A 15,140-nucleotide genomic window follows, 5' to 3' on the forward strand; every position below is an offset into this window, starting at 1 on the left:
GCGACTTTTCCCATATGCGAAAACAAAGTGGGGCAAAGATTACGCTGGTAAGGGTATTACAGTGCTTGTTCAAAGTAAGTAATATTATTTCGGTCTCTCGCAAACGCTGATAAATGTGGGCACTCGATTTTCATTGCGATCGTTCGTGTGGTGTACGGCACTGTTACATTTTTTATGAAAATTTAGATTTACGCCGAATATTACTATTACTCCGAATAAGAAAAGGTAGTGTTCTATCTCTAAATAAAATATTGGCCAATCTTGTAGAGAGCATTGGATTAGGTTTTTGATACAAGCCTTGTGCCACGGGATTGTTTCATTAGGGGTATTATTTAAACGAACTAGTATAACTGCATATTATAGTTATTGTATTTGTAGCGATTAAAAAAAAATCAAATTAATGGCCCTTCCAATGAATTCCATGAGATTCCCCCCTTCAATATTTGTATTCGCCCGCTTTAAATTTTAAATATTATCGATTGAAATTACTTAATTATTGACCACTTTCCGTAGATCATTTTATAGGTATTTATAATGTCAATAGTTAAGTTGTTTTATCGCAAATATAATAATGCTTTGTTTTTTATTATAGTCTTTAAAGGTTGCAATAATTATATATTTTTATTTAATTTTTTATTCGACGTATTATTGACCTTTTAATTTTGCAAAATGGCAGCAGTGTTGACACAGAATTTGTGAGATGCTATGTTATGCCTCATACATACGTAACGATTTATCGTAGCGATAAATCTGTGCAGACCAGTTTGCGCAGTTTTGTCGATCGTGTGTATGAAAAATCGTTGTCGATAATCGTTCGTCGGTGGCAGTTGCAATTTCTATCAGATAAATCGTTGTCGATTACATTTGCACAGTTTTATCGTTGCGTGTGGACGGCGATCGCTCAGTTCGGCAGTACTTCACGGAGCTTGCTAGTGTGCGCACGTGCACATCGCTTTCACAGAAACATGTCGGAAGACGAAAGAGTTGGACAGCGCGAACTACTTCAAGATTTTATAGAAAGCTACAGAAACGAAACTTGCCTTTGGAAGACTACAAGTAAGGATTACCACGACCGCAACAAAAAAAATGCCGCCTACGACAGGCTAATCGAAAAATACAAACCCATAGATCCAAATGCCACCAGGGATACAGTGGTTAAGAAGATTAATAATCTTCGAACTACATATAAAAAAGAGCTCAATAAAATAAAAAAATCGTGTAAATCTGGAGCAGGGACTGACGAGATTTATAAACCTCGTTTATGGTACTTTGAGTTATTGAGTTTTTTATACGATCAAGAAGTACCAAGACCATCTACATCGAATATTGATGATGACGAAAATGAGGTAAGTTTTTATTTCTGAAAAAATATTTATTGCTTAATTATATTACTCGAATACAAGTCCTGTATTTTGACATTAATGAACAAAATTGTCTTGCCAAGGAACTTTCCCTTCAGTTACAAAATACGTCATAAATTGACTTCTTATCTGATTTGCTGTTTGAATTGTACGGCCTTGTGTAGTTCTTTGTAATGGTTCAAGGGTTGAGTCGTTGGTTGTGAATCCTGACGTTATCGTACCTTCCTCATAATGTTCACTATCGAAACATTCTGAAGGAGCGTATGAATTAAGCGATGATGACATCAAATAATTATGCAAAGCACAGGTTGCTCTTACGACTGACCCAATAGTTTCAGGCGACATATTCATTTGTGTTCTGTAAATTCTGAACCTCGCCGCTAGTATACCAAAAGCGTTTTCGACTATACGGCGTGCTCGCGATGTCCGATAATTATATATCTTCTTAATTCTACTATCTAAGTCACTTTGCCGAAATGGCTTCATCATGTCCTTTCTTAGAGGAAACGCGTCATCAGCTACAAATACATATGGCAGTATTCGTGGACTATTATGTAACCTTTCTTCTGTAGGAATATTTAACGACTTTTTTTCGAGTTTTTCATAAAATTTTGTATTCAACAATACTCCGCCATCGGAAACCCTTCCATTTGTCCCAAAATCAACTAACAGGAATCTGTATTTTGCATCAACGATTGCTAGTAATACCATACTGTGTCTATGTTTATAGTTATAATAAAACGAGCCACTGTTACTTGGGGGCACGATTTCAACGTGCTTGCCATCAATAGCACCTAAACAGTGAGGAAAGTTCCACTTCTGCTCAAATTCTCTCGCTATTATTCTCCACTCTTCTTCTCTTTTTGGAAACTGTAACAAAATGAGTACATGATTAGTATAGTAATTTCAGGAATATAATAGTTCTTCTATTTTACAGACGCAGTCAACCACCGGCATTAGCTCAACGAGCTACGATTGTCCAGACACCGATCGAGACACACCAACACTGGCCTATTCCGACAACGAATCAGACACACCGACCCCGGCAAACCGTTCTGACAGCGAACGAGCTACATCAATCTCGGGTCGTGTTCGGCCAAGACCAAAAAAAAATACATTAACTGAAGACGTACTTAAGTCCGTAAATGATCATTTTAAAAGGCCTAAACAACCCGATAATCGTTTTGAAGTTTTTGGCAAAAATGTTGGGATGAAACTACAAGAGTTACCAAAAGAACAGAGAATTATAGCAGAAAAAATAATTAATGAAACTCTGTTCTTGGCTGAAATGGGTAGCTTAACTATATCACACACTGTAAGAAAATATGATGACTTTGCAAATACTACTTTTTCCACACAGCCACACATTCAAAACTTTTCCTCTGAGCCACACATACAAAACCTTTCCACTCAGCCACAAATTCAAAACCTTTCCACTGAGTCACACACTCAGTCACACACTCAAGTCATTTACACTCAACCACACACTCAAAATCTTTTCACTCAACCACACACTCAAATCATTTACACTCAACCACACACTCAATCATCAATAGAATTTACATCACCATTAGAGCCAGACCATACACAATCTGATAATACAATTACTTCCTATTTACGTAATTTTAATGATTAATAAAAAAGTACTTAACTTATTCGTAAAATGTTCTTCAATACGTCCTAAAAGCTTAATTAATAAATAATTTGTTGATTAATATAGTATTTTTCATTCCTTACCTTTAAGTAATCTTTCCGTAGAACCTCGTACAGAGCATCACAGGTTTCAGGGATTATTTGGCTAAGAGCTTGCGGTGATATTATTGTAGAAAACTTCATACATTGGTAGGAACGTCCTGTAGCTAGAAATCGCAGTGTAGCAGTTAATCTTTCATGAGGACTTATAGCTTCTCTCATTACAGTGTCTTGTTTCTTTATTAGTGGAGAAACTAAAGCCAGCAGATTTCTTCTGCGGAGAACTGCCCGATCGACGTCGATATTGGAGGCGTGTGGAGGCACTAGGAACGTTCGATTTATCTGCACAGTCTGAAATCGCTACGATAAATCGTTACGTATGTATGAAGCTTTACTGACATTGCTGTTTATTATGTTTCAAAATGGAGAGATGGTGCGGTGTAGGTACGATCGGCATCTTCGGCGATTAAATCACCATTCTAGATTCAGGAGGTAATTTACTTGAGTCTAGAAATTTTGACCTCGCATCTTAGTACCGATAACACAAGCTACGCTCACTTTGGGGACTAGATGGCGATGTTTGTATTGTCGTAGTATATTTATTATTTATTATTATTATTTAATTCTTATAAAATCCATTAAATAAAATAATCCATCTACTTATAAAATTTCCATCAAATTATTAGTAACCAATAATTCAGCAGATGCAGCTTCGCCATTATAGCATTAGTGTGATAGTTTATTAGCATCGTTAAATAAAGTGTGACAAAAAACCTCTAAACGGGTACGGAACCCTGTCACACGCTCTGTCACACTCACACATAGCCGTCTTTATAATCGAAAAGCGTATAAATCCTCTACTGCAACGTACGAACATCATAAATAAATTCGAAACTACCGGCATCGGAGCGTTTCAGCTTGTTTTCTTAATTAATTAAAACAAATAAAGCCATCGCGTCATCAAGCCTTACGTCGCATAAGCTGCGAGTCGATTGAAAAACTTTTGAGTAGGTATAATCGTAATCAGAAGTACAAAAATTCCTGAAGCGACCCTTTAGGAATTTTGCAGCAGTGCAAGCGGGCCCCACCATTAAATAGTTAGATCATCGTCATCATCTCAACCGACGGGCGTCCCCTGCTCAACAGAAGTTAAAAAATTTCTACACGCCGAGGTAGTATTTCTTATATAGGAATAACATTATCATAAAGAAATAATCACCTTCGGTGCTATTGGTTAAAACACTGAGGTTTTTGCTCGAATTGCGTATTTTAACCTGCCAGCCAATCGGAGAGCTTTGCAATTGTCACATTATCGCTATCTACGACTGTTACATTTTTTATTCCATTTGTAAAGTTACCAGCCCGAAATTACGGAATTGATGGTATCTACCTACAAGCCTCTTAAAAAATTAATCGGTAAAACCCACCAACCCGCATTGGAACAGCGTGTGGTGGGCCTGTACTCTAAACCTGTACTTTTTAGCACTGAAGTATTATCACATTAGATCACTTTATTTTACTTTATTCATGACTTTTCTGATGTTTTAGTCGTCGTCGTGTTCGATAAAGTACGCATAATTTCCTTATTATAATTTTATAGCCGCAGACTACTTACATCATAATAAAAACGTGTAGCTACCTCATTTATTATTATGCGCCAAAACGAAGCCCTTGAAACCAAAAAAAATTGTATCTGAAACACAAATTAACAGTCATTAAAAATTCGCTTTTAGTCTGGATAGCATAGAAATATTTTCTAAAAACTTTAAAACATATTTTTGCAAGTAAGTACCCACGTTAAAACATGGCGTCAGTCAATTACACGGACGCTTGCCCTGCGAAGTCTGGGTGTCGTATGACGCTAGTGATGCCTATTTCAGAAATTGTTTTGTCTATCAATCATTTCCTTCTATCGACTAAAGATGAAAATGTTTAGTATCCTTTAAAGTCAAGAATTCGTGTCACGTTCGTTATTATAATCGATGTATCTTCAGATCAGCAATATGACTATTTAAATAATGTATATATTATTTTTAGAATTCTACAATTAAGATACTGTGGGGGTCTCTCTGGTCTATATAAACCCCCACGTTTATTCGTATAGCGCTGTGTTCCTGTGTTTATCTGAAAAAATATCATAGAATAATGATATCAAAAAACTATGTTCTAACTTCTAATTATAGCAGTCGGGTTGTCTAAAATATTCTTCTTAGTTAGTCTAAAGAACATTTAAATGAATAAAAATGGAACTTCGATGCAAAAGCGGTCATAGCCTTGAGAGTGGGATTTTACTTTTGGGGGGTCTATTTCGATCCCTGGCACGCACCCTCTAACTTTGGTATGTTTGTGCATTATAAGAATTAAATACCACTAGTTATACCGGTGAAGAAAAAGATAGTGAGTCAAAAGATAGTGAGTCTGCATCCTGAGAGCTCTCCATTCAAAAAGATGGGTGAGGTCCACCTATCCGCACTTGACCAGCATGGAGGACTACGGTCTAGAGCCTTCTCATTCTGAGAGGAGGCCCTGAGGAGTTCGAAGGCCGAAACTCTAACCACAAGGCTATAACCTCGGCTTACATTAGCAACCCGATGCGTAATTTTCTTAGGTAATTTTACAACAACGTAAATAGTGATGTGAGCTTTTAGGTCTTCAAAATTTTTCAGGATGCCAAAAATTTTTTTTCAAGTTTTAAATTTACGACTTTAATAATTGCTAAATGAAAAAGCTGTTATTGTAAGAGTGCCAATACCCAACAAACAAACCAAAAATGCTTATCGCTCGAATAATAATAGATAAGTTATTTGTAATTTTGATGTCAGTCTTAAATTTGATTCTTATTTTAATAATGTCAATTGATTTAAGATATTATTATTAAAGTAAGGAATTAGTATAAGAACACATATACTTTTTGCATGCCATCTAAGGTGGATTGTTTGTCTTTATGCTTTATCTACCAACAACGTTAAAACAATCAGCAAATAAACGAATTGAATTGAATTGTCATCTAGACCCAAAGTAAACGTAGCTTGTGTTATGGGTACTACAATGCCTGGTATGAATAATACATAAATACTGAATAACATTTCTGTTCATCACACAAACATTTTCCAGTTGTGGGAATCGAACCTGCACGAATCAGCCGTCTAAAGTACATGTGGTGTACAAAAGCAATTTTATAGAAATATAATCGAGAACTCGCCACGATTTTTGCCGCGGCTCGTCACATCACTACAGCGCACCCACATGTCTGCAGCGCGTTTTAATTACACATAAAATGCACAACTGCTTGTTTACCACCCGAAACACTTATCGAGCATTGAACGACAACTTTATTGACACACTCACTTACCGCTGTGTAATTTCACAAGAACATACGACGCGACGTTTGCTTTTCGAATTAGAAAGTATTTACCTACCACGGTAATTACTCACCAAACTTCGACCGCGTACTACTTACAATGCTAGTATCTGTAATATGTTATACTGAAACATAACTGAGTTTGCTTTGCTCAAGAAATTAAACAAACAAAATTATCTCTGAACTAGGTATTCCTAACCCATTATTTCACGATAATATATTTGCTTATCTTTACAGTATTTTTTGTTTTACTTTTTGTCATCTTTGTCATATGGGTATTTGACCTGAATTAAAAGCATTTATTATTTTATTATTATATATTATTATTATTTCATAAATAAACGATAGCAAATTATAATAACGTATTAACGGTTATCACTAATATTTTTCTTTAAATAATTACCCAAAATTTGTTTTTGTCGATATGAAAAATATAAAATACATATTCAAAACGGTTTTATTCATGTAGCCTATCACAGGCACCAGGTGTTATTACCATTATTGGGAGGTTATGGCTATTACAGCTAGTAGACGTTAACTTAAAACTAAATCTAGGAGGGTACCAAACACGCCCTGGTTTAAAAGAGTCCACAACTAACTTAGCCGGGGTTTTTTTTTTGTTATTACCATCTCACAGTCAAATCAAAATTTACCTATGAAGTTAGAGCAATTCATACCCAGGCTGGTTTATCATTCGTGTAATCATTAATATTATATTAGGATTTTTAGCTTATGCTTTATAAAAAACTTTTGAAAGCCGACTGGCGCAGTGGGCAGCGACCCTGCTTTCTGAGTTGATGGCCGTGGGTTCGATTCCAACAACTGGAACATGTTTGTGTGATGAACATGAATGATTTTCAGTGTCTGGGTGTTTATCTGTATATTATACGTATTCATATATATCATACATTAAATTATTAAACAGTAATCTTAGTACCCGTAACACAAGCTACGCTTACTTTGGGGCTAGATGGCGCTGTGCTAGCTAGATGGTTTTGTATAAAATTGCCCTTGAATGAATTATTAATTTAATGAAGCCTAGTAACCTGGCCTACGAGTTTATTTTTGCTTCTGATTTTTAAATTCTATATTATAACTGTCCTATAATACTGTATTAAATATCTGATATCCTGTATTGAAAACAAATTTTACTTTAATAAAGAAAAAAAAACCACTGTCATTTTTTGTGACAGAGCTCGTTCGGGGAAGTAGTACCATCATGCTTATATTTGACGCAAAGCAGCATGGCCGTGTTTCAGTCTGAACAGTGGTTGCAGGAGCATGAGGCTTAACACCTACGCCTCAGGTTGATGGACACAGGATGGCACATTATAGGACGTGTTCCTTACATGCACTTCTGCTATTAACTTAGTCTGTCAATTTTAATAATGTATATATATAAAAGAGAAAGTGTGTAGGTATGTTCCGTATAGGCTCCAAAACGGCTGGACCGATTTCAATGAAACTTTCAGGGAATCTCCGGATTGACCTGGCGAGTAATCCTGTAAAGTTTGGTGACGATCGAAGAACTCCTATTTTTGAACTGTCAAATGCAGCTTTTATTTACTATATTGTTGGGTGTACATGGGAGTAGATAATGATCTTCACCCGCTCGAGAAGAGAATAGAAGAGAATGAATACGGAGAGAAATAAATTTAATGATGTAAGTTTATTGTTTAAATAAAATAAAGCAAAATCTAGCCCGGAAAAGCGGGCTGGGTACGCTAGTTTTAACTATAAAAAAAACCTGATATTATACCTTTTTTATAGGTACCTCATACAAACGGGAATATTATTTATGTTGCTAATTTTTCTCAATTCCCTTTTAATTATAAAACTCTCTTAAATATTTAAAGCTGTTTGTAAATGCTTAACATTTTAATTAAAGCACTTAAGTGGCAGGCACGGCAATATTGAAAAGACCGGGGACTGAGGGTTCTCAAGCACGAAGGCCCATTTCTATACAACTCGCCTTCTTCTGAGTTACCTAGTTCTTCAAATGGTCCTTATTTTAAACTCGAGTGTAATTAGGCATTGAGACATTCAGTTCTCGAAATAAAACCTAAGGCTGACGCTGTGTTATATACTTCAGCTTTTGTGAGAAAACTTAAGGTATGAAAACTGGAGTGAAGAAAGTGTTATTGCAGCCGCGCAACTTTTTTACTGTATTTTTATGGTGGGATGTACAAACTGTTCCAATTTTATTTATGACAAATTGTATCGCTGGGCTGCAGTCATACTTCATTGAGTGTAAAATGGAAACGCTCTAATCAAAAAGAAGTACTTCAATGAAAGCTCATCGGTTTCTTTGTAATGTACAGAGTTTTAGCCCTAAAAATAATGCAGTAAAATAAAATTCGACTTATTGTTTAGGCAGTGCTTTTATAATTATACACGTGCACGCCACTGGCGATATAAAAAAAATGTTAGATAAATAAAAAAATTTATTGCTTCTTGATTCAGTGTTATTTCTACACCTTTTTCAGAAGACATAGGTTTTTTTTCATTAGTTCTTTTTGTAATTCATCCAGCAACGACATAAATTGTGGTAGTAGAATGTGGGCAGCCAATCAACGTCCCAATGCTGGCACAGATCTCCTATCTAATAGGAGATATGGTTTTAGAGCATAGACACTCTGAGCACACTGATGCAGACTGGTGGGCTTTGACGACTCTTGTCACAAGTTAGTGATAATTACCAGGAGCGAGCTTAACCTGCTTTCCGAGGTATGGGGGTTGTAATCGTCGATTTCCTAACTCCGGGTTGGTACAAATAAATCGTTCAAACGAAAATAACAATACCTAATAATTTTTGGCCCGACCTGGGAATCGAACCCAGGACCTCGTAGTTAAACAATCCATCCACTAGACCAACGACATTTGCCAATTAAGAAACGATAACTTCCCAAAATTTGCGTACTTAGTAGCTCCAATGTATGGGCACACTCATCGCTGCGACAAGGATATCGTCAAAGGTCGTATAAAGGTTCGGCGAAATTGACGAAATATCCTTCAAGACGTAGAAAGATATACGTTTATTGCTAATCAATTGAAGAGTACCGATCGAAAGCCACTCAGCTCCCGACCCATGTGCAAAGTGCCGACGACTGTTTACACAACACTTGTGACTGACATTAAACAGATGTGGTGTATCTCTTTCATTGGAACTAACGCATCACAATACGAGAGCATTTGATTATTGACGAGTGATCGAGTTTATTGGGTCAGAGATACAATGAATAGTCATATTATAAAGATAAAGAGCTTTTTTGCACTAGAATATGACTGATAAGTGATGATGCAATCTGAGACGGTAACGGGCTAACCTGTTTGGGGTGTAGCAGTTATATTAAACCCATACCCTCATACGCGACATCAAAATTCTAAATTCATTTATTTCAAGTAGGCCTAATATAAGCACTTTTGAAACGTCAAGTCTGCCTGTGTGTAGTGACTCAACCACCGGTTCGGAAGGCACATTCTACCGAGAAGAAGCCGGCAAGAAACTCAGCAGTTGCTCTTTTCCAATATCAACAATTTACATTTTACATTTTAAAATTAATTTTTCTATCTTGTGAGAGATGAAAGCGGATATTCCAAGCAACCTTGTCATTAAGAAATTCATCAATTGTTTAATAACCTCGCTGAAATAAATGTGTTTTAACACATTCTTTAAACTTATGCATTGGTAGGTCCAAAATTACCTTAGGAATCATATTATAAAAGCGCATACTCAATCCCACAAATGACTTCTGCACCTTTCGCAGATGATATGCAGATGTCACTAATTTATGACCATTTCTTGTAAGTCGACTGTTTATATCCACTTTTTGTTTATAAAGACTAACATGTTGTCTTAAAAATCGTCCGGAACACTAATCGCTCACCGGCACTTATTTGTCAGTAGTGTCGTAACTAGGCAAGGCCGAAGCCAGACTAATGTTTGTTTGGTTGAATCTCAGTAACTACTGGTTCGAATTGGAAAAATCTTTTTGTGTTAGATAGTCTATTTATCGAAGAAGGCTTTTACATTATTACGCTATAACTAGATAGGAACGGATCGTCAATGAAAAAAGGTGTCAACGATGCGTTGCGATGCGTACTAAACGGTTTAAGTTACGCCAAAATAATGTATCACAGACTTAGTCCTCTTTAAAAGTTTCAAAATAAAAGTTTGCGACAACGTATAAAGGTAGACAAAGTCGCGCGAGACCGCTAATGGTAAGATTATTTCTGTATAAAGTCGCGCTAGACCGCTACTAGTAAGATTATTTCTGTATAACAAGTAATATAATTGATGATTGTTGTAGTAACGTCATCATCATCGTCAGTCTATCTGGACACAGGTATCCACTTATAACATATAGATAATAATATTTCAAGCCCACCAACCCGCAAAAGAACAGCTTGGTGGGTAGGTTCTACAAAATACTATCTCCCATGACATTAATAGGCTGGGGATTATAGAAAGAATAATCAAATGCTTCGCATGTGTGTCTTCTTTACGACTAACGTAAAGAAATATGACATATTTATTTAGTCACGTTTATTCACGTACAAATTTATGGTATTTCTTCTTCAATAACATTAGATTAGCATATAATCTTTGAACACATTTAGCCTTAGTAATGAGAAGTGGTGAATAGAATAGAGAAGGTAATATCCCAGTGGTAAGGGCTTCGGTTTCACTTTCGGGGGCCGAGTTCGAATCTAAGCTACGTGTGTTTCAAGCATTTTAAATAACACATGCTTCAACGGTGAAGGAAAACATCGTGAGGAAACCAGCATGCCTGAGAATTGACATCTTGGAGATGTCTCTTAAAAAGTTCAAAGTTTGTATTAAACGTAAGCTTATAGAAAAGTCCTATTATAGTATAAAGGACTACGTAAACGATAAAAAAGCTTGGGTGTAAATTATTGCTCTAACCAGGTTGCTCTACTAATAATTTAAAATGATATTGTGAGATGAAATGAGTGATAACAAAAAAAAAAACACCCGCCTAAGTTTGTTGTGGGCTTCTTCTTAGACCAGGACGCGGTTGGAACCCTCGTAGCTTTAGTTTTAAGTTTACGAATGTGGTTATCGCCATCATCTCACTATGGGCCTACTTGAATAAAGATATTTTTGTCTTTGACTTTGCCTTTGACTTTGACTTTGACTTTAGTTCTCCATAACGTTCTCAATTGGGTGTGAAGTCCACAAATGAACACTGGGCAAGTTGTAGTTCACACAACGGGATAAGTCCTTCTCATTGTGGGACAAGATCCGTGTCCTGTAGTGGGCCGCTAATGGGTTGATATGATGATGATGAATGATGTAGTATCCGTAAATTTTGCGGAAATCCATGATGATATGAGGATGATAAATTATATGTTTGTATTCGTAAATTTTGCGGTCAATTCATCTATCAGCGCAAGAATCTTCCTTTGTAGATACGTCGAATTTGTTGGTGCAGTAAATAATTATAAGTCACTCAGATTTCATGATAAACCAATAAATGAACCGCGCTCTACTTTGAAGTAAAGATAGGTTGATTGCGTAATTATTTATTAAATGCGGGGTTTAGTGACCTTACAAATATTTGTACGAGGCCAAATGGGTCTCGAAATTGAGTGAGTTTGAAGAAGGAAGCGCTGGGTAGGTATCATTATAATTGGGTTAAATTGATCAAGTTTCATTAATCCGAATACTCAGAAGAGCTTTCTGACTGTAGCCGGGATAACGGGCACGTTTGTATGGCGGCTGTCAATTCATTAGCGTTGAATCGCGTGACAATAGATCGTCCATGCCCGTCCACTGGGGCTGTTGTTGCCTAATATTAGCCTAATACGCTTTGTATAATACCGCTTATTATCTTATTATTTGCATTTCTTAAAAAAAATTGGATGTGCGCTTATGTGAGCACGTTAGAAGTTTAACCTTCTTTGGCGTAGGCAAGGCTATCTGTATATTAGAGGTACTCTTAACAATTAAAAAAAGAGAGTTAGAATATTTTGGTCATGTGATGCGGAACACCAAAAAGTATGAACTTCTTCAGCTTATCGTACAAGGTAAAGTGGCAGGCAGAAGAAGGCCTGGCCGAAGAAGAATATCATGGCTCAAAAATCTACGACAACGGTTTGGAAAGAGCACCAAATCATTATTTAGAGCAGCGGTGTCCAAGGTAGAGATAGCCCTAATGATTGCCAACCTTCGTAAGAAGACGGCACCCTAAGAAGAAGAAGATAGTATTTTGATCTTATTTTGCCTCTAATTTTAAATCATTTTCATATTAAAGCTGCACCTCAACGTTTAGCATGGTAATGAAAGATTGCTAAAATAAATTTACTGTTAAGTTAAGTGACTGAGAAAAATTAAAGTCTACGTCTCCTGATGATGCCCGGGTTCGGCGTAAAATATGCTTAAAGCGTATTTTAGAGCAGGCATGCATGTTTTTGGATATAAATACATATGAGATGTTTATTAAACAATTAGTAGTAGGTATATATTGAACAAATGAAGTAAGGTTAAAAAAATTGTAATGGTTCCAATTGTATCCGTTTGGTGCGCAACCCTAAACGGGGCAGTAAGTATGAAATACGAAGTTTAATTCCTAGGGGATAAAAAAAGGTATATTGAAAGTTCGTGTAACAAATATGAGAGGCTAGTTTACTTAAAAGTTAGGAGTAAGTACAATAGTTTCTTGTTTAACTCACAACTCAAAGACATACTAGGGGTCGTAAAGTTATGTTGGTCAGGCTACTCAGCACACTCTTCCCGTACGTAATTTAAAATTTTGATTCCTAACAAAGCGACCAAATAATTAAGAGGCAAGATTTGCGACATAATATTTGTAATCTACACAAAAAGAGCCTAAGTATTACACGACACCATTCTTTGCCTAAAAATGAAGATTGTAAATCACATTTGATTTTTTCCCGACATAGTTTGCGTTTTTGTGGCTTATTTTTATAAGAGAAAGGCATAAAGTTTGGTGACGTTCTTTTGATTACCTATAGATCATTAGGTATATTTGTTTTACAGAGTATATATTTATTACGAGTACCTTAGTCACCGTATAAAACAGCTCGAAACTTATTACATTCTGGCTTGGTTTATAAATAATATTAAAATCTTTTAATTTGTGAAATAAGACATTCCCAATGGTACTGCTGCATAAAATATCTTTTTAGCTATTTCATTAAAATCCCTTCTGTACTTTTAAAGTTTGTCGGTTACAAACAAACAAGTAATTCCTATTCATCATATTAGTATAGATAGAATATAATAGAACAAGTTTATACTTGTACGGATACCTCCGAGTGAGTACAAATATTTTAGCGCATTATACAAATGGTATACCACGGGATCTTCTGATTGCGCTGAAGATTAAGCTGCAATATTTGCGGCCGCAAATGTCGCTCGCGCATCGACTTATTTAGCCATACAAAGAAGTGTCGCTTAGACAATGTTTGAACAGTCTCTCAAGACGTACGGCCAGTACGAATAGGATCTAATATATAGACTGAAAATTATAGGTGCTGTGCTAAAATACTATTTTGCTAGTCTATCCATCTTAAGCACACGTGTTTCTGGTTTCTAATTTGTTTTCCCGGAAGTTGCATACTAAAGCTTCAGTTCTATGTTCCGTTATTACACATTTTTTATTATGTTCTGTTTCCCAGCCATTTACTCATATATTATCTATTTATATAAATAATAATACTTTTCAACCGACTTAAAAAAAGGAGAAGTTTCTTAATTCGACTGTAAGTTTTTTTTCGTATATTTATTACGTTATAACGCAGTACGTAGTTTGTTTTCGCAGTATTAATAGCAAGAAGGTTGCATTGAAACCACACGTTAAGCTTGTTTAAATCGCCTTGTGCGTCTTTTACAATATAATTAATAGATCTGCAAAAATAAACTAGGACAGTGTCATCAGCATAGAGAGATATATCACCTTTAAGACCTATTACGTGTATGTTATTTATATAAATAAGAAAGAGTATAGGGCCTTAAAGGTAGCCTTGTGGCACATCACGTGCTATTAAAGCAGAACCGCTAAAATTTTTATCTCTTTTTACTATTTGATACCTATTTTAGAGATATGATTTCAATATTTTATAATTCTTATCCCTAATACCAATACTGTATAATTTCTTTAAGAGCAAGCATTTTCATATCTATGAATATTCCCACAGCTATTTGCTTTTTATCAATTTGGAGTTTCATATTTGTAACTAGATCTACAGCTACTGACACAGTACTGGAATTGGATCTAAAGCCATATTGTTTTTTATAAAGAAAATTTATTGAATTTAAATATTGGTTATTATTTTGTAGAAGGTTATGAGCAGTTGATATTTGACTATTTTAACTTAAATACAATTGCAAACCTACCTACTAAAAAGCGTTTTAAAACTTTTTAATAAAATGTTTAGCCTTTTATAAAGAAAGTATCTTGTAATTTTCCACATTTTCCTTGAGCACCGATTTCAAAAAGTTGTACAGAATATTTATTTATTCCGTTTTAGTTGTTCCGTCAAAGTTTGTTCTTATTTGACCATTTTTTTTAATCACATGCTTAATGAATGAATGCTTTTTAATGCATTATATTGAGTTAAGTTTTGTTTGTAGAGTCAAATATGAAAGAAAAACCACTTACAACTTTTAAGAGCATCACGTGACACGCCAAGTCCAATAAACGTTTGTTATTTAAATTAGACCTGGGACAGAAAAACAA

At 35.5% G+C, this 15,140-nt stretch overlaps 1 protein-coding gene across 1 annotated transcript; it reads left to right on the top strand.

Annotated features, from left to right (window-relative positions):
• Nucleotides 1-720: 720 nt before the first annotated feature.
• LOC120627754 lies at nucleotides 721-3,070 on the top strand. The gene is made up of 2 exons (XM_039895781.1): nucleotides 721-1,346; nucleotides 2,299-3,070. The coding sequence occupies exons 1-2, from the start codon at nucleotides 966-968 to the stop codon at nucleotides 2,995-2,997; spliced, it is 1,080 nt and encodes a 359-aa protein (XP_039751715.1). The 5' UTR covers nucleotides 721-965; the 3' UTR covers nucleotides 2,998-3,070.
• The last annotated feature ends 12,070 nt before the right edge of the window (nucleotides 3,071-15,140 follow it).

This window comes from Pararge aegeria, chromosome 11 (assembly GCF_905163445.1).
Source record: "Pararge aegeria chromosome 11, ilParAegt1.1, whole genome shotgun sequence".
NCBI classification, from domain to species: domain Eukaryota; kingdom Metazoa; phylum Arthropoda; class Insecta; order Lepidoptera; family Nymphalidae; genus Pararge; species Pararge aegeria.